We start from the raw sequence: 22,378 nt of genomic DNA on the forward strand, positions 1-22,378 counted from the left end.
TGAATAACATGGTACTGGATTATAGTCAAAGAATATAATAAATATACATTAGCCTAATCATCTAAGTAAAATGATTAAGTAAATAAATAGAAAAAAGGCAAAATTTCTTACAGAAGAATTCCAAATTATTTGTATATTCCCCCATCTAGGAGGTGGAACTTAAGGGTAAGCTAGACTTAGTAACTTGCTTCCAGAGGAAAGGGAAAAATAGTAACTTCACTATTAAGGCAGATAGCATCTTAACAAAGGGATCAAACTCAACACCACCAGTAATGTCATGCTATAGTGAATGATGCAAGGATGTAATGATATGATGTAATTAAAAGGGCACTTCACCTCTTGGTCTTGCTCCCCAAATTCCATACACCAAGTCTAATCATGAAAAACACGTTGTTGTTCAGTCGCTAAGCTGTGTGAGCCTCTTTGTGGCCCCATGGACTACAGCACTTCAGGTTCCATGTCTTCCACTGTCTCCTGGAGTTTGCTCAAGAAAACATCAGAGATACCCAAATGCATGTGTATTTTGAAAAGTACCTGACTGGTGTTCTTTTTTTTTTTTTTTTTGGCTGCACTGGGTCTTAGCTGTGGCCTGTGGACACTCATCTTCACTTCAGCACGCAGAACCTTTAGTTGTGGCACTCAGAGTCTCAGTTGCAGCACATGGGATCTGGTTCCCCGACCAGGGATCAAACTTGGGCCTCCTGCATTGAGAGTGGGAGTCTTAGCCACTGGACCACCAGGAGCTCCCTGACCAGTGTTCTTTGAAACTGTCAAAGGCAAAGACCTCATGGAGTTTACATTCTAATATGCAAATAAGCATACATTGAGAGAAGGTGTCTGCTTATATTTCTCAGCTCCCAGTGCCCAAAGAGAAAATCTATTGACCTAGCTAGTCACCATCAACTGTTATTTGTTTTTTAGGATAGGGAGGTGGGTGGGAGGAGGCAGAGCTTTTCTTAATAGCCACCCCACAGGTTATTGGTTAGTGCAGGTCTTGGTTGCTGGTAAGTCAGGGGGTCCCCTCTACTCCAGTTAGCTATGACTGGGGTTCTAAGTCATATAACATGACCCCCCATGAGGTTTGCTCCCTCAGCAAAACAATCCAGGTCAGGAAAGGGTTATAGATGAAGGAGGCCCTCCTATTTGACTATGCAGAGTGGTTGCCCTCCAAATGCCCTAGGAGCCAACCTTTCCCAGAATAGTCTGGAGGCAAAAATATTAGGCTGTACTAGCCAATATGTCACAAATAACCCTTCTATCATGAACTGCTTATTTATGGAAACTCAGAATTAATGAAACCCAGAATAGACACACAAATTGCATCTCAGATGCTTTTTCTTCCAGAAAAATAGATTTCATCTTATTTGATTTTTTAGTCTGTAGATATTTGCTTTTGTTGGGCTTTATTTTTCAGTTGCCTGTGATGTTTCAAAATACTAACTTGCCTGCAGCAGATTCCTACTTCAATTGAGACTGATTTGGACAATAATCTCCCAAGTGTTCCCTTCCATCATGACATCAATTTATATTAGCTTTGGCAATATCCTTGGGATTTTATTCTCTGCCCTCTGAACATACTTCCCCAAGTAAAAGAGGAAAATGAATGGCACTGGGAAAATAGGAGCAACGGTTATCACATATTCTCAGGTCCAAATCTGGGGAGCCTTGCACCTCACCCTCTACCAGTCGCCACTAAAGAAATAACACAGGGTTTGATGAGACACAAACAGGAAGAGCAGAGGTAACTTATTAATTGATCCTGAAAAGGAAAGGTTTGGAAACTCTTCATCACGCACTTTCAAATCAACGAACAATACTACCATGTTCCCAATGCTCAAACAAGAAGTGGGAATCTAAAAGGGAAAAATATGATCCTCAGTCTGAGAGAATAGACTATAAATGGTGGAAGACACTGTGGTGGAGTGATGATGCTACAGAAATAAAGGGAGCAACTACTCCAGGCACTCAGGGCACGGAGAGAGTCATACTGAATTTAAGGGTAAATAAGTGACATTTGAGATGGGTCTTAAGGGATTAGTTAGAATTTTTTGAAATAGAAAATGTGGAAAACAGCATCTCAGATGTATGGATGAGCTTGAATAAAGTCAAGAAGGTAAAACACTAAATGGTCTGTATGGGAAATAGCAGGTAGTCACTCGTATCGCTGAGACATATTACAGCTCTAAGGAAGGGTGGAAGTTGCCCATGGGCTACCTTGGGTCTCCACAATCCATGGCTTCATGCTGGACGTCTGGGAAACAAAAATTTTGACCATTGAACATAGCAATAACTTATGACCTCACCACAAAGAGGATTATAATTGCCAAGCAGAAAAAGAAAATAATCATCAAATCTAGTTCCTATACTGACTCCTTTGCATTAGTTTCATTAATTTGCTGAATTAGCTGACAAACACTCTGCTGAATATTAGGAACAGAGAGCTGACTTCACTCCCTTTCCTGTCCTTGAAGAGCCTAATAACTGGAGACTTCATTTCTTTATGTATGTACCAGGTTTCCTAAAAACCTGGTATTGGTCTATTGACATCAAAGAAAGAAATATTATTTTTGTTTTTTTATTTTAAATACTTTTGTTACAAAAGGAGTCCATGAGCATTTTAGAATGTAGAACCAGCCAAAACAAAAAAGAAAACATCTCTGTCACTGCCCAGAGATCACCACTCTTACCCTTGGTTGGTATCATGCCACATTTTTATATGGATAGTATATATTAACATGTATTTTATTTACAAAAATGTTTTCATATTGTTTATAGGCATATTCTGTCTTATAACCTGTTTTTTTTCAGTCAATAATTTCCACTTTTCCATGACAGTAAATGCTTTTCTTCAAACAGTATTCACATTTTCCCAATTAAGCCCAAAATGTCTTTTTACAGCAGATTTCTCCAAATCAGCCCCCAACTCATCACCTTTCACTACATCTCCTGGTTATTTCCTTCGTATCTCTTAACCCAGCATAAACCCTTTCTTTAAAAAAAATTTTTTTATTACTTTGTTTTGGCCGTGCTGGGTCTTCGTTGCTGTGTGCAGGCTTTCTCTAGTTGCTGCGAACAGGGGCTACTCCCTAGTTGCAGTGCACAGGCTTATCGTTACAGTGGCTTCTCTTCTTGCGGAGCGTCGGCTGTAGGTCATGGGGCTTCCGTAGTTGTGGCACATGGGCTTAATTGCCGAAGGCATGTAGAATCTTCCTGGACTAGAGATGGAACCCACGACCCCTGCATTGGCAGGTGGATTCTTAACCACTGGACCCTCAGGGAAGTCTTAAACCCTTTCTTGTTATTCTGACTTGATGAAAAGAACTAGCTAGCTGTTCTAGAGAATAGCCATTTTCTTTTCTTTTTCTTTTTTTTTTGCGTGCCTCCTTCCTTGTAAAGTCATTTTACTTGTTCTTCTATTCTCTTTATTCCTGTAAACAGAAACAGAAGATCTAACTAAAGGCGTGAGAGGAGCAAGTAAACCTTTTGGGCTGGAATACTTCATGGGTACTTCACGTTGCTTCATATTAGAATGCATTTGTTCTGATACCTGGTTGATCTTCCGTCGCTGATGGTCAAATTGGCCCGTGGGCAGTAACTGGGGATTTGGGGGGCAGGGGGAAGGGGTAAAAGGAGGAACAGAATAGGAAAACTGTGACACCTACCTGAAGGAAGTGGAATGGGGAACTCAGCCGGCAGTGCAACGCCAAGGTCATCCAACTGGGTTTCCCACACGGGCATCGCTCAGGTTGTGACCGACTGATCTTATTTTCACAATGAGGGAAGGCAAAAAAAAAGAGAGAGAGAACTTTGATGGGTCCTCCATGACTCTCTAGGACAGGTATTTTATAAAGGGAACATTTTCCTTTATAAAACTGAGCTGAGCTGGGCGGACGCGGTAGTCCACTCACGGAGAGCCACTACCAGGACCCTCTGTATAACCCGGAGACATGACCTACAAGTTTAGAAACCGCGCGAATAGGGAGCTCCCTGTGTTTGCATCGGGCCCTATTCTTTTCAGCAGGATCCCCTTTCGGCCCTCTGGCCACCAGGGGGAGCTACAGTCGAGCAACCGTTCTTCAGGAACAGCGGGAACGCGTCTAGATGAATCTTGTCAAGCCAAGGGACCCGTAGCAAGGTATCGAGGCCGGATGAATCGTGTTTCTGCTCTCTCGCGAGCATAAGTAGGCCTCGCCCCGCCCTCCGCTCCAGGCTTTCCTCCTTCCCGGCCCGCGTGGCGCCTCAGACCCCTCCCGGTGGCTCGCGCCAGGTGGCGCTGTCTGCGGCGTCGCAGCGGCCCTGGCTGCCGCGGTGACCATCTCCCAGCGGGCAGTGCGGCCCGGCTCTCCGGAGGCAGCGAGTGCCACGTCCCAAGTGCTACGCGGAGGAGCGGAGCGGACGGCGCGCGGGGGGCGGGGAGCAGCGCGGAACCCAGCCCGACGACACTGATCGCCCGCCGCCATGGGCTCCTCGCAGAGCGTCGAGATCCCAGGCGGGGGCACAGAAGGCTACCACGTCCTGCGGGTAAGGGCTTCGACAGCGGCCTGGGGGCGGCGGGCGGGAGGCGGGGCCCGGCCGCGGGGAGGCGGAGGCCCCGACGGACTTCTTCCCTGGGCAGCCAGGCCCGACCCCGTGAAGGAGCGGCGGTCCAGGGCGCATCGTTGGACAAGGCCGGCTCGGGCGGCCGCTGGCATCCTGCCTCCCTGGAGCGCCCGGGGTCCCCCGCTTTGGGAGGACGGGCTGGAAACCGAGGAGGCAGCAGGCGACTTGGCCGGGGGTGGCCCAGGCGAGAGGGCAACCCTGACTCCTTCTCTTCGCGGCCTTCTCAGCCCCCTCCCCTTTATTCTTAGCTCTCAAAGTTGGGGAAGGCTCGGGGAGGGGGTGGGAGGCGCAAAGTCTGCAAAAGAGGTGATGGTGAAGGTAGCATTTGAATTCTCCAAGAAAAGGAAACCTGGAACCCGCAGACTAGAGGCGAGGGGTGAGACTTCTCGAGTTAATTCACCTCGGCGCTGCCTGGATGTCCGGAAAAGCCAGTTAGGCAACGAAACGAATTGCTTAGAAGTAGGTTTAACGGACTTAAACCTACTTGATTTTCACTGGATTTCTCTCTCTCTCCTGTGTCGCTGTTGACCTTCCCAACCCTTCTCTTCCACATTTCCTGGCGGGGGCAACTTCCGTTCTCCTTTTTCCTAAGGCTGCTCAGGGTGTAGTGGATTTTAAGATTTAGATCCACAGTGTAAAAGGTAATGGAAAGGAACTTAAAAAAAAAAAAATCCAGGTAAGTAAAGGAAAGCAAGTTCAGTCACCAGGATGCAGGGAAACAGTATTTCGAAAGGCGTTTGCTCAGGCCCAGCTAGGAACAGCCTGGGTTGTACAGAGCTGATCCTTTCCTCAAGGAATTGGGGGTCCTTTCCTCAAGGAAGTGGCAGTGTTGGTTGTGTGCTATGACACCTGCGTGAGTGATAACATGATGGACTGTTAACAAAGTGGCCCCAATCCGTGGTGCTATTTCAGGACATAATAGAGTGTAAATAGATGTTAGCTCCTCAGCTCCTCACAGGCAAGAGCGTTTTCACTGAAAATAGGAAAGTGCACTTCCTAGGGCTGCGCTCATCTTCTGCCTTGGGTCCCATGTTTCAGGTGAGAGAACATCTCTTAAATGACCAGACATCTGCTTAATGGGGCTGTGATCAATCACCTCTCTGATTTTCAGGATTATCACAGGTAGTTGTCCCTCTATTCTGCTAAAAATTCCTCTTGAAGCCACACTCTGGGTGTGTGGAAAGGATAGTTTTCCCAGAAAATAAAGGGAATCTATATATAAATCATAATACCTTCCTGTTCCGTTTAGCTAAGCCAATCCCCAGCTGCCACACGGATGGGGGAAATGCAAGGAGAATTGTCAGATCCCAGATGTGAAGTGAAAGTTAGTGGCAGTATTTTTCTTTGTATTCTCCGGTTTGATTCCTACCTCTCTGCTGTGGCGTGTGTTATCCAGTATTACAAGCTGATTGTGGCTGTGAATCCTTGGGGATTCATGATATTTTTATGATAACGTGTTCTAGGTAAAGCACAGTATTAATGAATGTTAAAAGTCTGTACGAAAGCTGTACACATCAAAAGGATTCCAGTTCGTTGACTTCTGTTAATGACTGTGGGATGTTAAGTTGGAGTGTTGTGGTTTTTTTTTTTTTTTAACATAGGTGCATCTCAGTAAATCAGCACTCATATTCAGTACTGGCAGATGCTATTAATCTATAAATCTGGTTTTTAGAATTAGTAGGGACAACCTTAGTTTCCAGTCTGCATCTGGAGCATAAATGTTGCAAAAGATGAAGTAATTCTTTTTTCATTTGAGTTTTATTAGAGGGAGCTTTAAAAATAGTAATGATCATCTACTTTAGGAGAATTTTTTAAATGTTTCAGAGTTCCTAACCCACTCTGCCCCATTCTGTAATAGGTTTCTTTTATCTTTGTTTTTAGAGGAGGAAAGTACTGTGTTAAATCTCAACATATAAAAATCTTATTTCCATTTGTTATTGCCTAAATTATGGTTGTATATTCTGTCTCTGGATTAGTGAGCTTGTAAACCAGAGTAAATATGACAGGATAATCATGGAATAAAATCACCCGTGTTTAATAAGTTCTAGAATGGTTTAATTAAAACCTAGTTTTCTTTAATAATTCTTTGGCTGTTTTCTTGCTAGTGATAAAAACTTGTGTGTGTTTTGAAATACCAGTTTATAGTGCACACATATCCATTGCTAGTTATTATGTTATTTTTAAATTGTATTCCTACAATTCATAGATTGAACTTTGTTTTTTCCATTATTTTCCTAGATCCGTTGTTAGATTCTGCTTTAAAAAAGTACTTAGGAGACAACTTTGAAGTGATTCCAGATTTTCTGCTATCAATAATTTGCTTTTTATCTATTATGTATTAATGCACATTTTCATGTTGTGATCGTATTACATACCCAACTCTCCATACTTAACCCAGAAGTGACCAGTACAGTTTATGTATCCTTTCAAAAGTGTTTTATGCATGTAAAACAATCCACACCCCACCCCCAACTTTTAACTCTGTTTTCTTTTATAACTGTTAGAATCACATGATACACACTGTTAAACACCCTGGCCTTCTTAATTTGGAAGAGCATGGTCTCTGTCTTTCCAGAGCAGCACACAGAGATCGGCTTCTCACTTTCTCTTAGCTCCTTAGTGAATCTGTTATAATATAGTTTGGTTAAGCACCACCCCCTGGTGTTAGACACTTAGTTTTTCTAGTCTTTTGTTGTTACAGGTATTTATCTACAACCTTTTATCTTCACTGAATTGTATTTCCCCATATTAGGGGAATTCTAATGTCTATTTATATGAACATTGGTCTCCATTTTAATAAATTACTACATTGTTTTCTGATTATCAGCACGTTTATTAGAAATCATTTGAATAAGTTCAAAAAGTTTAAAACAAAGAACCTCAATTACCTGTAATCTTACCATCTAAAGGTAACTACTGTTAAAATTTTTTCCTGTCCTTTTTTTTTTTCTGTGACTAACGTTGCCCCTTAGTCACGTTTCACAAAGATTTTCAGTAATTTAACATATTTAAGTATATTACAGTATGCCAAAAGTTATCATAGGATGTTAGCTTTATAGCTTATCCAAGAGCCGAGGAGCTGTTAAATAAATTAGGGCCTAACTGCAGATTGGAATGCTATGCATTCAGTGAAAACTATGTTTCAAAACACTCTGGGTTCATAGATGTGCCTTCACGTATGTGTATGTGCATATACATTCAAGTGCCCAGGAAAATGGAAAGCTAAAAGGCCAGGATATTAAAAGGATAATTGGTGGATGGCAACATTTTTATTCTTTTAATTTATTTTCCCAATATGTTCACAGTGACTGAAATATTTATATATTTTTTAAAAATATAGTTATAAAAATCATTTTTTTAAAGTGGATTACTAGTGGAAGATTTTAAAATTTGCTGAGAAGCTTCCTTTTAAAAAATAACGTTACAGGAAATTTCCTGGCAGACTTCATAAGCCGTGTGGTAAGCCCAAAAGAAAAAGAAAAGAAAAATAACATGATATTTTGGATTTCCATATGGATTGGGTCCGATTCTGTGATCACCATGCATACCACTTTTATTCCCATTCTCTAATCCTAACATAAAGCAGGAGAAATGTTAGCCAGGACTTCTCAGCCTTGTTAGAAGTTACTACAGTTGAAGTAACTGTATTCAATAGAGAATTCTTGCCTAGATTTTCTGTTATCGAGTGAAACCATCAAGGCCATTTTCAAAATTTTTGGAGTTGCCTTATGGGTGCCCCTTGTAAGATGTTTCTAAATTAAAATATTCAAATTAATTCCACTCTGCACTTCATACTCTTTGAAATGGGGGATATCTGAGGACATTCTGGAGCTGGTGTTCACAATAGTATGGGGACATGGAAAATGTCATGTTCACTATTCCTTATAATTTCCTCTGAGAGAGATTTTGAGATGATGGAAGTTTTGAAGGAAAGGCCATTGAGATGAATTGCATCTCCAGTGTAATAACAGGCCTTTATCTTCTGAGCCATTTGCTGCATACTGGGCAGTATTAGGTATTCTCCTTAGAGGATAAAGGGACAGTAAGTGAAATTATTTCTATAGAAAACAATACCAAGACTATATCTACTGTTATATAGATGTGCTCTTTCTTAATGGTACCTACGTAATCTACATTAAATCCTGCAAGATTTCAACTTCATTCTTATTTTGAGAAAATGAAATCCCATTATTTGGCAGTCACAATTTTTTTTATTCTAACGCAGTGTTTAACTTTTTTAACTCATACCTCTATTTGAAAAACATAAAAATCTCACTATTAGCCCCTTCTCTTTTCACTCTTCTCACTCTGAAAACAATGGGTGCAAAAAGAAAACAGTGGGTTATCTGATATTTTCCAAATATGATCTTATAATTGGAAAAGTTTTATAAGCACCATTTAAAGATTCTAACCTGCTCCCAAAATGGACCTCTGCTAATAAAAGCCTCTGAATTGTTTCATAAACATCTTTTGCTTTCAGATGTAGAATCAGAACACTTCATTTATTACAGATGTTTTATCTGGGCTTCTTTGGTGACACTAGTGGTAAGGAACCCAACAGAAGAGATGCTGGTTCGATCCCTGGGCCAGGAAGACCCTCTGAAGAAGGCATGGCAGCCCACTCCAGTATTCCTGCCTGGGAAATTCCATGGCCAGAGGAGCCTGGCGGGCTGCAGTGTACGGGGCCACAAAGAGTCAGACATAACTGAGTGACTGAGCGCAGGCACACAGGAGTGTTTCATTCATTGTATGAAATACAGTTTAGGTGAACCTTAGGACACTTGTAGGAATTGTCAGTATCTTTGAACATAAACTTTTTCCAATATTAATAAGCCTCAAACAAATTAGTGTGGTCACGTTGTTTGTATACCCTTACACATTTTTTGTGATGAAGAGTATTCTTAGGTATGGACTTAAGGATCCTCCTTTGGAGAGACCTGCTCTTGGTGGGTGAGTATGGTTTCCGGCTCTGGTCATTAAGGAGTAACGTACACAAAACTGGCCTTAGTGGCTTTCTGGGTCAAATATTGACAGGGCTTTTTAATAATTACCGTGACGTTTTTGTAAGAATTGAACTTAGAAAAACCACTAACATCAGTACATTCATTTTGTTGGCTTTAATATTCTACCAAAATGGTTAATTATATTGCTTGATTCACTAGTAAAATATCAGTTAACAATCTAAGTAGAAAATATCCATAAAGATTTGATATGTGCTTTAGAATCTGACTGTAGCTTGCCTTGGGAGTTGTAGATTATCAAGTAAGATGATTTTTTTCCGCACAATATATGCAAAGCCAAAGGAGTTAACTCTGGGAGACTGCGTACTTCCTTTTGACATTGCATATAAATTTACTACAGCATTAAGAGAATGGTGCTTGTGTGTTTGTTTTTTTTAAGCACCAGTGAGAAAGCATTTAAGCACATTTTCAGCAACAAGGAACCTTGTGGGCATGGATAGATACATTAAGAAACTATCATAACTAACTATTGGAAACCACCGTCATGAATCACTAGATTCTAGTGTCATTCCATCAATTCATTGTTTTTCCTTGGACAAATTGTTGAACTTCTTTGAGCTTTGTTCTTTTTATCTGAAAAGTGGGGAGAGTAGGAATGCCTCCTCCAGAAGTAATGCCTTTTTAAAAAACTAAAAACCACATCAGATAGTGTATATGAAAATACTTTGGAAAAACATTGAGCACATTATTTATTAAAACTGTGCTGTCCACCACCTCATTGGTTATTCTGAAGATCAAATGGCATATTCCATGTAAAGCACTTAACATAGGGTCTGGAATGTGATTAAAAACTCAATAAATGTCAGCTGGTGCCTTTATGAGCATTTACATTATTTTGTCACCCATTGAGAACCACTACTGTAGTGACAATACTGTTAAAATAAACTTGTAAATATTTTAAATAGTATTTCCACTTAGTCACTCAGCAGCTACTTTTGGTCCCTGTACCTAACCATGTACTTTAATGCTATTTTAAGTTTTGGATCAGATCTGACCCATTAATTTAATAAATGTGCTTAATTTTTGAAGATCCTCGTTTTTGAGGAAATTTTATATCTGTGTGTTAAAAGACAGATGAGTGCCAGTGTTCTTTTCATTGCTTTGCTATTTTTGTTACTGAACACGTGAACTAAAATGACTAAAAGTCTGTATGATTAAAACGATCTTGTTGAGTTTGATCTCCTCTATAGAATCAATAGATGGCTTAGCAAGAGACTTCTTTCTTGCTGAGTCATTAGATCTTAAAAACTATCTAGCCAGCCTCCGCACTGTACAGCTAAGGAGAAGGAACAGGAGAGACTATTGCCTGAGGTCACAAAGCAAGTTTTCTTTCCCTAAGAAACAAGTACCTGAGCTGGTATTTGAAGAGTATAAAATGAGGTGGCAGGTTGTCAGAATTTTAGTTTCTTTTGGAGCAGACTGATTTCTTTTAAAATCGTTTTTCTAACCTACAGATCTATTCTAGAAAGCCATTATGTAATGATGGGTTTTTACTTCATTTAGTTATCCAAATTTCATTTCTAATTGCTCCATATGTTACAAGTGATAGAGTCAGAATCAGGAGAGCAATATCTTTTGAGTTATTTTGGTAGAACATGTGAGAAGAAATGCTTTAACAGGTGAGCCTTGCACTCTTCTAGTCTGTTTCAAAACTGTTTGCCACACAGTTGTGAGTGCGTGCACGGGTGCTCACTCACTGGAGTCGTGTCTGACTCCTTGCAGCCCCATGAACTGCAGCCCACCAGGCTCCTTTGGCCATGGAATTCTCCAGGCAAGAGTACTGGAGTGGGGGTTGCCATGCCCTCTTCCAGGGGATCTTCCTGATGCAGAGATCGAACCCACATCTCCTGCATAGCAGCCAGAAGCTTGGATATCTTTGCATGTAAGCTTATAAAACAGCTCGTCTGGTGATATCCTGTGTTTAGAAAGTAGGGTGTGGTTCCCTTTCCTTACTTTAAGGTATTAGTTCTGTACCCTTTAGATGAAGTACGTAAGTAAAGAGATGAATACTTCACTAGAAATCAACCCAGCATGGAACGATGAGGTCTGTACCCAGAGAAATCAGTCACAAAGATCACATATTGAATGGTTTTATATGAGATGTCCAGAATAGGCAAATCCATAGAAACAGGAACTAGGATGGTGGTCAGTTACCAGGGGCTGGGGCGGTAAGGAGCGGCAGTTTAATGGGTACAGACTCTTCCTGGGGTGACCCTCTGGGGCATGAGTTTTGGTACTTCTCTATGTTGACATTTGTCAGTTCTGTCATGATTCACTGAATCGGTCCCAGAATCCACTGAAACTGCCTGTAGTGATTGAGTGAATCCACATTAGGGATTATTTATGTATAGTTGGTGATTCAGAATCCAGCTTCCAGTCATTGGTGCTAATTTATTTTTATGTAGTAGAGATGTCTGGCCCTTCACTATGCAGTTTCTGTCATAAACTCACTTTTTGCTTCTTGGAAGAGTATAAAATGTGTAGCAAATGCCATCTTGCTTATTGTAGCTGTTTTTTTCTAGAGTGCTTATACAGGAGTGTTTCTTTTATGTTGTGAAGAACGAGTGTTAGAGCAAGTTACTTAGTGGCCTTTACATTGGCTGCTGAGTCCTTTTAGACTTAATCGCTGGCTTTCAAACTGTGTCCCTTGTAGGTGAGGTGTTAGGTATATGTTCTTAAGATTGTGGTGATTTCATTTCTACTTTTTGGATAGAAGGACCATATCTTAAGACTTTTTATATGTAAGTGTACTGCTTGATGAATTTTCAGAAACAACACACTCGTGTAACCAGCATTCTTTCCCTTTTTGGTCACACCCTTCAGTTCAGTTCAGTCGCTCAGTCGTGTCCGGCTCTTTGCGACTCCGTGAATCGCAGCACGCTAGGCCTCCCTGTCCATCACCAACTCCCGGAGTTCACTCAGAGTCGCGTTCATCGAGTCAGTGATGCCATCCAGCCATCTCATCCTCTGTCTTCTCCTTCTCCTCCTATCCCCAGTCCCTCCCAGCATCAGGGTCTTTTCAAATGAGTCAGTTTTTCGCATTGGGTGGCCAAAGGATTGAAGTTTCAGCTTCAACATCAGTCCTTCCAATGAATATTCAGCACTGATTTCCTTTAGGATGGACTGGTTGGATCTCCTTGCAGTCCCAGGAACTCTTCATGAGTTTTTTCCAACACCACAGTTCAAAAGCAACAGTTAATTCTTTGGCACTCAGCTTTCTTTATAGTCCAACTCTCACATCCATACATGACTACTGGAAAAACCATAGCCTTGAGTAGTCGGACCTTTGTTGGCAAAGTAATGTCTCTGCTTTTTAATATGCCCTCTGGGTTGGCCATAACTTTTCTTCCAAGAAGCAAGCATCTTTTAATTTCATTGCTGCAGTCACAATCTGCAGTGATTTTGGAGCCCCAGAAAATGAAATCTGACAGTTTCCACATTCTCCCCACCTGTTTGCCATGAAGTGATAGGACCAGATGCTGTGACCTTTGTTTTTTGAATGTTGAGTTTTAAGCCAGCTTTTTCACTCTCCTCTTTCACCTTCACAAAGAGGTGAGAATTCCCTCTTCACTTTCTGCCATTAAAGTATCATCTGCATATCTTAAGTTGTTATTTCTCCTGGCTGTCTTGATTCCAGCTTGTGATTAATCTGGCCTGGCATTTTGCATGATGTACTTCGCATGTAAGTTAAATAAGCAGGGTGACGATATACAGCCTTGATGTACTCCTTTCCCAATTTTGAACCAGTCCATTGTTCTTTTGTTTAGTATCTGCTAAAACCTTTTCTCCATTTCTTTAAGTTTTCTGTCTTCTTTCTTAAACAGATTTATTGAGCTTATAACTTACATACCATTAAAATCATGTTTTAAACTTTATAGTACAGTGGTTGTTTAGTATATTCACAGAGTTGTGCAACGATCATTAGTATCTTCATTCAGGACCTTTTTCTCACCCCAGAAAGAAACTCCGTACCCATTAGCAGCTGCTCTCTGTTCCCCCTGCTCCCATTCCCTGCTGCTGCTGCTGCTGCTAAGTCGCTTCAGTCGTGTCCGACTCTGTGCGACCCCATAGATGGCGGCCCACCAGGTTCCCCGTCCCTGGGATTCTCCAGGCAGGAATACTGGAATGGGTTGCCATTTCCCTCTCCAATGCACGAAAGTGAAAAGTCACGAAAGTGAAAGTGAAGTCGCTCAGTTGTGTCCGACTCTTGGTGACCCCATGGACTGCAGCCCACCAGGCTCCTCCGCCTATGGGATTTTCCAGGCAAGAGTACTGGAGTGGGGTGCCATTGCCTTCTCCCATCCCCTGGTCACTAGTAATCTCCTTTCTGTGGATTTGCCTATTCTGGACATTTCTTATAAATGGAATTACATATTATATGGTCTTTGTGACTAGCTTCTTTCACTTAGCACAATGTTTTCAAGGTTCACTCATGTCTCAGCATGTGTTAATACTTAATTTCTTCTTATTGCCAAGTAACATTCCATTCTGTGAGTGTCCACATTTAGTTTATTCATTCATCAGTTGAAGGACATTTGGCTTATTATCACTTTCTGGCGATTATGAATAGCACAGATATGAAATTTGTGTGCAGGTTTTTACATAGACATGCTTATTTCTCCTGGTTATATACGTAGAAATGAAATTGCTAGGTCATGCAATTACTCTATATTTAACATTTTGAGGATCTGCAAAACTGTTTCCCACAGAGGCTGCACCATTTTACGTTTCCACCATCAGTGTATGAGGGTTCTAGTTTCCCTACATCCTCACCAATCCTTGTTATTGTCTTTTTACTTCAGCAGTTTTTGTGAATGTGATGTGGTGTCTTATTGTGGTTTCACTCTTCCTTTTTGATTTGCAGTAGTTTGGATTCGTTCTAAATGCAATTCCTTTGTTGAATACATAGCATATCTTTTCACTCTCTTAATCGTGTCTTTGATGAGCAGAAGTTCATAGTTTCAGTGAAGTTTGTCAAGTTTTACGAATCGCCAGTCTATGTCCGATGCAGGATACAGGATGCTTGGGGCTGGTGCACGGGGATGACCCAGAGAGATGTTATGGGGAGGGAGGTGGGAGGGGGGTTCATGCTTGGGAACGCATGTACACCTGTGGTGGGTTCATGTCAATGTATGGCAAAACCAATACAGTATTGTAAAGTAAAATAAAGTAAAAATAAAATAAAATAAAGTTTGTCAAGCTTTAAAAAAAAATTTATGGTTAGCTTTTTGTGTTTGGGTTAAGAAGTCTTCATACTTGATGATCCAAAAGATGTTCTCTTGTTTTTCTCTAAAAGCTTCTTTGTTTTACCTTTTATGTTTAGATCTGCTATCCATACGGAATTGATTTTTGAGAGACAACATTAAAAAAATAATTTGTCTCCTCTTCTTAGCTAACTAATGTTCTGCGTCTTTTCCTCTTTTTTTTTTTTTAAAGGAGTGAGAATGCAAAAGAAAAATAATGCAGTGTCCAGGAATTAATAGCTTATAAAAATTTGCCTTCAGGTGGTGGTTTGTGGAGGTAGGAAGTTGAACTTAAGATTTGTATGACTCTTCTCATATTTCAGAGACTTCACTAGGCATTTCGTGAAGTTAAACTCATTCAAAATCTACAGTATTCTTCTAAAGTAGATGGTGTTATCTCTTCCTGGCAAATGAGAAAATTGAGATCCAGGATGGTAAACTTTTCCCAGCTCAAAAAGCTATTAAGTAGGCAAACCGTGACTCAAAATCAAGAGGGTTTTGCTCTAAAACTTTTATCTTTTCACTGTACATTTTTTGAAAGTCATGTAAAATCTTAATTATTGAACTTTCAGATTTAATTTATCCATTTTAAACTTCCGCGATATTTGGCCCATGGTATTTAGCCCATGAAGCCAGGTATATGTATTTTTTCTTTTCTTTTCTTTTTCTTTTGTAATTAAGATGGTTCAGGAAGCTGATGATGAATCAACAGTCAAGAGATCTCTCATAGGGAACAAGGTAGTGGAGTGATAATCTGATGCTTGAGAGATTAGATGCCTGAAAGATTCTCATCAGTGGATAATATTGTCGGAGAAACTTGCCTGTGTGGATGTTTAATTTGCGGTGTTGTAGAGTTTATTTTCCGTGCTATAAAATGTAGGAGGCTCTGTTTTAAAGAATTAGCGTTAAAGAGAGCATTTTCTAGAGCTCCCTCTGCTGGCTTCCTAGCCATAGTTAAGTAAGACACCTCATTGCCAGAGTTGTGCTGGTACTAACAATGTGAATCAGTTTAGGAAAGAAATTAATTCAAGGTCCGTTAGAAACAGATTGATGTTTGTCGCAGATGAAAATGAAAAATAAAGGATTATCTTGGTTTATTTATGTTAGAATCCAAATTTAGCTATTGAATCTTTTGAATTCTGGGGAAGAATAATCCTAATGGTGTGGGAAACTTTCCATTTCAAAGAGATAGTGGTACAACTTGATACTTGGAGGGTGGCATGATAAGAATCAGTGTGTGGGATCACCTTTCTAGGCTGATGACATTACAAAGATATTGGTAAAGGTAAACTGTTGGCAGCCTCAGTGGAGAAGTCTGAAATTGATCAATGGACTATTCGGTTTCTTAAAAAAAAAAGGTAATTTGGGAACTTCTGAATCAGAGAATTATTTGATTAGGTGTGGACCCTATTACATGAGAAATTCCTCTCTGAGGGGGCTTGTAGGGTCTGCAGTAGCTAGCTATCTGCTTTTCCCACCTCAGGCATTTCACACCTAACTGATAGGAAACTAACAGACAGGCATTTTACACCTAGAGGCTCATGACCTTTGCCAGCTAGCTGTGACTCAACCTCTCCGTTCTTACAGCAGCTCTAGGCAGCCACCCTTTTCCTTTTTGAGTTGCCATTTAAGGAGAAATCTGTGTGCCATTTTGGGTTCTAGACATTTTGCTTGATAATATATGGAATATAAAATAGGCTCTATTTAAGAAAAGGGTATAAAGAAAATAAGCAGGTATGTACTGATTATTAGAACCAACACCTTTAAATAATAAATCCTTTTGATATTTAACTTGTTTAATTTATAAAAATGGTTTTAGTCCCACATGTGCAGGAAATTTTACATAAAGCAAGATCAGTTTTAGTAAGTTAAACATCGAGCCATTTTTATAACAAACTGTTCCTTACTATGACAGATGAAGAAAATCTAGTTTTTACTTCTTTGGAGGCAATAATGGTATAATTTGGCTTTAAATGAATAAAAGGTAACATTAATCCAAAAATAATGAATGTATCATCAGTTCAAGATTAAGTCTCATTTGTGAAGTCTGGTATTAGAAGGACATATTCTGGGAACAACTTGGGTTCTGTTTGAAAGTATTCAAATGGTTTGTTACCGTGTGAATAGCTGCAGATTTGTGTGTGGATGGATGTGAATCTTTTATTTGCGTTAGCCTCAGAATGATTATTAAAACTGTTTGGGCTGCTACAGAGGATCAGCCTACAAATATTAATGTAACCTCTTTTCATGGGATAGTTTTGACAGTATTTAGTAACATCAAGCAGAATAAAAATTCCTTAAAATATTATGAAAATATTTTAGAGGAAATGCAAAATTGTTTCTATTAACTTTTTACTCTTTTGTCATATCACTGCCATTACTAGCTCCTGATATTTGTGTTATTGCAAATTTAGGAAGTTTAATAGTTTATTTTAATGCATTTCAAATTTGAGATGCTAAACATTTGAGTTGGTGAAAAGCTAGGTAAATCTTAATCTTCCAAGTAAAATCCTCTGTAAGTTTAGCTCCATTCTTTCTTTCCATCCTTCTTACTGGACTAATGGTTAATAAGATATACTTTTGAGTTTCATCCCTACCATTTCCCTGCTTTGAGACCATAGGCAAGTCATAAATGGTTTCTTCACCGGTAAAATAAAAGAATTGCAAAAATCCATTATTTTAACACTTTATTTGGGTCCTGGAGAAACCCTTTAGAATCTGATGAAAGCCTGAAAGCTGCTGATTCGCACAAAATGTTGCACAGAGTTTATTTCTGTCCCCTGCCACCTGTTGTCTCTAGCTAGCTACATTACCCACATTTTTCATACTTCTGGGTTTTTACTCATATTGTTCTTTCAGCTTTCAGGTGTTTTTTCTCGTCCCCCTTATCCTTCCTTAGTTCTACCTTCCTTTTAAAGCACAATTCAAATATCATGTTTTTCCCTAGGAAACTTCTTCACTCAGATTTAATCTCGCCCTTAGAACTTTGTGCCTGTAACTCAACCTGTTTGCTTTCGTATCACAGTTATTAGAGGTCTGTGTGTCCTCCGTCTCCCCCTCTTCTTGCCTGTTACTCAGCAGATTATAATGTTTTCCTAACAGCAGCTGTGTTCCTACATTAGTTTTGTAACCAAATGGTACCTTGCTAGTAGTAGTCATGGGATAAATAGAATAAATTAATTTGAATTTGCCACTTAGTTGTAATGCTTAACTGTCTGCCATGTCATGTGCTAAATGCTGGGAGGATTGTCTCCTCCCACCCCCTAAAAAGTGGAAAGTAGTGTGAAATAGCACCAGAGGGAAAACCTCATATATGATTTGAATTTAAAGAATGAGTAGAATTTAGGGAGCTGCAGGGGCATTATCTTGAAGATAAGAGAAATGAGAAAACACTATAGTGAGTACCTATATTTCCTCATAAATGAGATTAATCTGTTTTAACTGAAGTGATAGATATTAAACTTTAGCTTTTAATTCATAATTAACCTTTGTATTTTTCATTTTTGTTTTCACAGGTACAAGAAAATTCCCCAGGACATAGAGCTGGACTGGAGCCATTCTTTGATTTTATTGTTTCTATTAATGGTTCAAGATTAGTAAGTTCAGCTTTTTGTAGTTTCACCTATGATATTTTGTCATCTTTTGAAAATAGAGTTTTTCAGATTATCTGAGATGGATATTTATTTATTCATTAGTTACAAACATTACATAGAGTATGATATCAATAAAATAACCATGTGTTAGTAAATGTGAGAATGTCAAATACATTGATAGAATACTATACCTCACACTCCAATGATTAGTTTGGTGGGGGGAGAAAGACACTGGAGACTTCTACTTTGTATATTAAATATTTATTTTTTAAGCAGAAAGATGTGATTTTGTTGCTTTTTCAAAAAATGTCAGACTTTTGTAGGTTATTGACAAATGATTTAGTAAAGACTCATTCTCAAATAACTTGCCGATTTTCTTATCACTCAGTTCCCTCATATAGAAATAGTGTTATAAAACTAGACAGAGATGTGTTCCAAAAGTGCAGACTTAAAACCAGTTTTTAAAAGGTGCTTTAGTTTACATGTAGTAAAGTCCAATGGGAAGGAAACTGTTATAATTTCAGTAAATTCTTATGACAGTGGCTGTTTAGTTGGTTTTTCACAGCAGTCTAAGTTTTTGTTCATTACTTACTGACATCTCTTATATAACGGACTTTATTCATTTACGTAATGAAATATTTAACATACTATTTCCTACCAGTTTGTACTCAGTGTATATGTGAGGAGTAAAGTCCAAAATTAAACTTTAACTCCAGCAGTGTTTTAGATTTTAAAATCAGTCACTCCAACCCTGTTAGTAATATATCTTCTTGTGGAGTAATTAGAGTTTTTTTATCATTAAAGCTCTAGATCGTTTCAAATAATGCTGGGTTGCAAATTCCATAATTCCATAGCTGGCTATTAGAAAAAAGTCAGAAGCTGTTGCTAATGTTACTGAACACAAGTTTGTGTGCCTGACACACAGTGAGGCCAAACAGTACCAAAATGTTAAGAGTTTATAGCAAAGAAAGGTTTATTCCAGGACCAAGCAAGGAAAACTGGTGGTTCCTGCTCAGAAAAAAACCAGACTCCCTGAAGGGTTTCAGCAAAGCATTTTTGAAGTCAAGGTGAGGGAGGGGTATCCCAGGGTTGTGATCAGCTCATGCACAGTTTCCTGATTGGTTGGTGGTGATCAGTCCTTAGGCATCAGAAGGTCTGTGGCTACCTGCTTATAATCTTCAAGTAGTTATTTCTTGCTTTTGGTGGTAGTTTTTAGCATCTGAAAACTTAGGAAATATGCATGAGATACTGTAATCTGGTTACTTGAGAGAGGAGCCACAGCAGAGGATATGGAGGAAGGCCTGTCCCCAGAGGCCCTGTAGAGTCCTACTTGGTTACACTAACATAAGTTCCTAATTTCTTGACATTCTTTTACTTGGAGGAGTATTTGAGTGTTAATGAAACCTCCACTTATTGAATATTTTATTTACATTAGTTATTAATATTTCTCCAACAGGGCCATAGGATGCTTAAGCTAATTAGCATTAGATTTTTATTTATTAAGAAAAAATTTTATGTTTACAGAATAAAGACAATGATACTCTTAAGGATCTACTGAAAGCAAATGTTGAAAAACCTGTAAAGATGCTTATCTACAGTAGTAAAACACTGGAGCTGCGAGAGACCTCAGTTACACCAAGCAACATGTGGGGTGGCCAGGGCTTGTTGGGAGTCAGCATTCGTTTCTGCAGCTTTGATGGGGCAAATGAAAACGTTTGGCATGTGTTGGTAGGTATCAACTGTGAACTGTTAGCAGTTTAAGAAACAGTGTAGAAAGGTATTTAATAGTGGTTGTTTCCAATTTGGGAGACTGTAGGGTTGTTATTAGGCTACTTTTAGTTTCTGAAAATCAAAATTGCTTTTAAAATATGTATTAATAAAAACAGCTTGAGAAAGAAAAGCAAATATGATCTAAAATTTTTTTCTAATTATCCATTAGAAGAAGTTAAATTAAAGCCAATAGCTGCAGAAATATTTTAAATTTTTATAAAAATATTGTTGGTTTTTTTTAATGTTTAGAAGATTTAAATAGGTGTATCCTATAGCTTCTGATCTGACATTGTCTCTAATAAGACAAATATAGGAAAGTTTAAATTACTTTAATGAAGGACTGAACTATACAGTTTGGAAGATAATTTTATATACAGTAATTTAATGGGGAAGCTTCGCTGGTGGCTCAGCAATAAAGAACCCTCCTGCCAATGCTGGGGACATGGGTTTGGTTCCTGGGTCAGAGATATCCCCTGGAAGAGGAAATGGCAGCCCACTTCAGTATTCATGCCTAGCAAATCTCATGGACAAAGGAGCCTGTCCAGCTACAGTCCATGGGGTCATAAAAGAGTCTGACAAGACCTAGTGACTAAACAATAACAACAGTTTGATTGTATCATCCTAGGAAGTGGAATCAAATTCTCCTGCAGCATTGGCTGGTCTTAGACCTCACAGTGATTATATCATTGGAGCAGATACAGTCATGAATGAGGTAATTATTTGTTTATTAATACTAAAAATAATTTAACATTTTCTCATTAATGTGTAAATTCAAGTATATTTGCATCCTTTACATTCAGAGTTGAAATTTAGGTCTTTGCTAATCAAGATAGCTTATGCTCCAGGATGTTAAACAGAAATATGGAAGATGTCTCTTGTACCTTAAGATTAAATCAAATCCTCATTTTGAATATTGATTTCATTTTCTCTTTTTCTAAGGTAGCAAAATTGGCTTAGCTATATTAGTTGGATCCTTTTCCTTGTCTGTTAGCTAGTAGAAATATGTATTACTCAATTACAAATGACAGGAAAAAAAGGTGCCCAGATAACCAGCTCTTAATAATAGGAAGAAAGCAGAATATGTTGAATTTGGGTGTAGAAAACTTTTACTCAATTGCTGATTAGGTCTTACAGAACTGAAGATGAGGCCTTGCTGTTGTATAGGTAGGTATTAATAATCCTGATTTAAGAAATGCTTCTTATGCCTAGAGGCAGGGCCCAGGATCTGGTTTTTGTGTGTGTTTTGTTGTTGTTTTTCTTTTAGGTGTGTTTTTTGTTTGTTTGTTTGTTTTAGATATTAACTAGATTTGATATCTACTATTTGAGACCTATTATTCAAAAGTTCAGTAACAAAAACATTTTTCTTCTGTAATGCTTTTGCAGTCTGAGGATCTATTCAGCCTTATTGAAACACATGAAGCAAAACCATTGAAACTTTATGTGTATAATACAGACACTGATAACTGTCGAGAAGTGATTATTACACCAAATTCTGCATGGGGTGGAGAAGGCAGGTAAGGTCACTTTTTTTAGACTAAGTTACAACTGCTTAAATTTACCAGTCAGATATGTTGTAAGTATTGTTTTTAGTTTGAAACAACTTACTCATTTATAGTAAAACTTCTCGAGAAAAGGAAAGAGCCAACCTAGAATGTTGAATCCAATCATTCATTTTTTTAAAGCACAATTTAGTGAACATGTTACACAAACTCTAGTCCTTTTTTTTTTTTTAACTCATCTAAGCACAGAATGGGAAAGACTAGAGATCTCACAAGAAAATTAGAGATACCAAGGGAACATTTCATGCAAAGATGGGCTCGATAAAGGACAGAAATGGTGTGGACCTAACAGAAGCAGAAGATATTAAGAAGAGGTGGCAAGAATACACAGAACTGTACAAAAAAGATCTTCACGACCCAGATAATCACGATGGTGTGATCACTCACCTAGAGCCAGACATCCTGGAATGTGAAGTCAAGTGGGCCTTAGAAAGCATCACTACGAACAAAGCTAGTGGAGGTGATGGAATTCCAGTGGAGCTATTTCAAATCCTGAAAGATGATGCTGTGAAAGTGCTGCACTCAATATGCCGGCAAATTTGGAAAACTCAGCAGTGGCCACAGGACTGGAAAAGGTCAGTTTTCATTTCAAT

General features: G+C 39.0%; 1 protein-coding gene across 3 annotated transcripts in view; it reads left to right on the top strand.

Moving 5' to 3' along the window:
- Positions 1 to 4,303: 4,303 nt before the first annotated feature.
- Positions 4,304 to 22,378, top strand: part of GORASP2 (golgi reassembly stacking protein 2) — a 31,318-nt gene continuing 13,243 nt past the window's right edge. The window contains exons 1-5 of one of the 3 annotated variants that reach the window (XM_040229324.1): positions 4,304 to 4,521; positions 18,379 to 18,459; positions 19,981 to 20,184; positions 20,852 to 20,938; positions 21,610 to 21,740. In XM_040229324.1, coding sequence (XP_040085258.1) covers positions 4,459 to 4,521; positions 18,379 to 18,459; positions 19,981 to 20,184; positions 20,852 to 20,938; positions 21,610 to 21,740 — 566 coding nt within the window. In that variant the 5' untranslated portion in view covers positions 4,304 to 4,458. Of the gene's footprint in view, positions 4,522 to 4,609; positions 5,638 to 18,378; positions 18,460 to 19,980; positions 20,185 to 20,851; positions 20,939 to 21,609; positions 21,741 to 22,378 lie in introns of those variants that run through there. The other 2 variants (XM_040229323.1, XM_040229322.1) reach the window with 2 other exon arrangements.

This window comes from Oryx dammah, unplaced genomic scaffold (genome assembly GCF_014754425.2).
Source record: "Oryx dammah isolate SB20612 unplaced genomic scaffold, SCBI_Odam_1.1 HiC_scaffold_27, whole genome shotgun sequence".
Classification (NCBI taxonomy): domain Eukaryota; kingdom Metazoa; phylum Chordata; class Mammalia; order Artiodactyla; family Bovidae; genus Oryx; species Oryx dammah.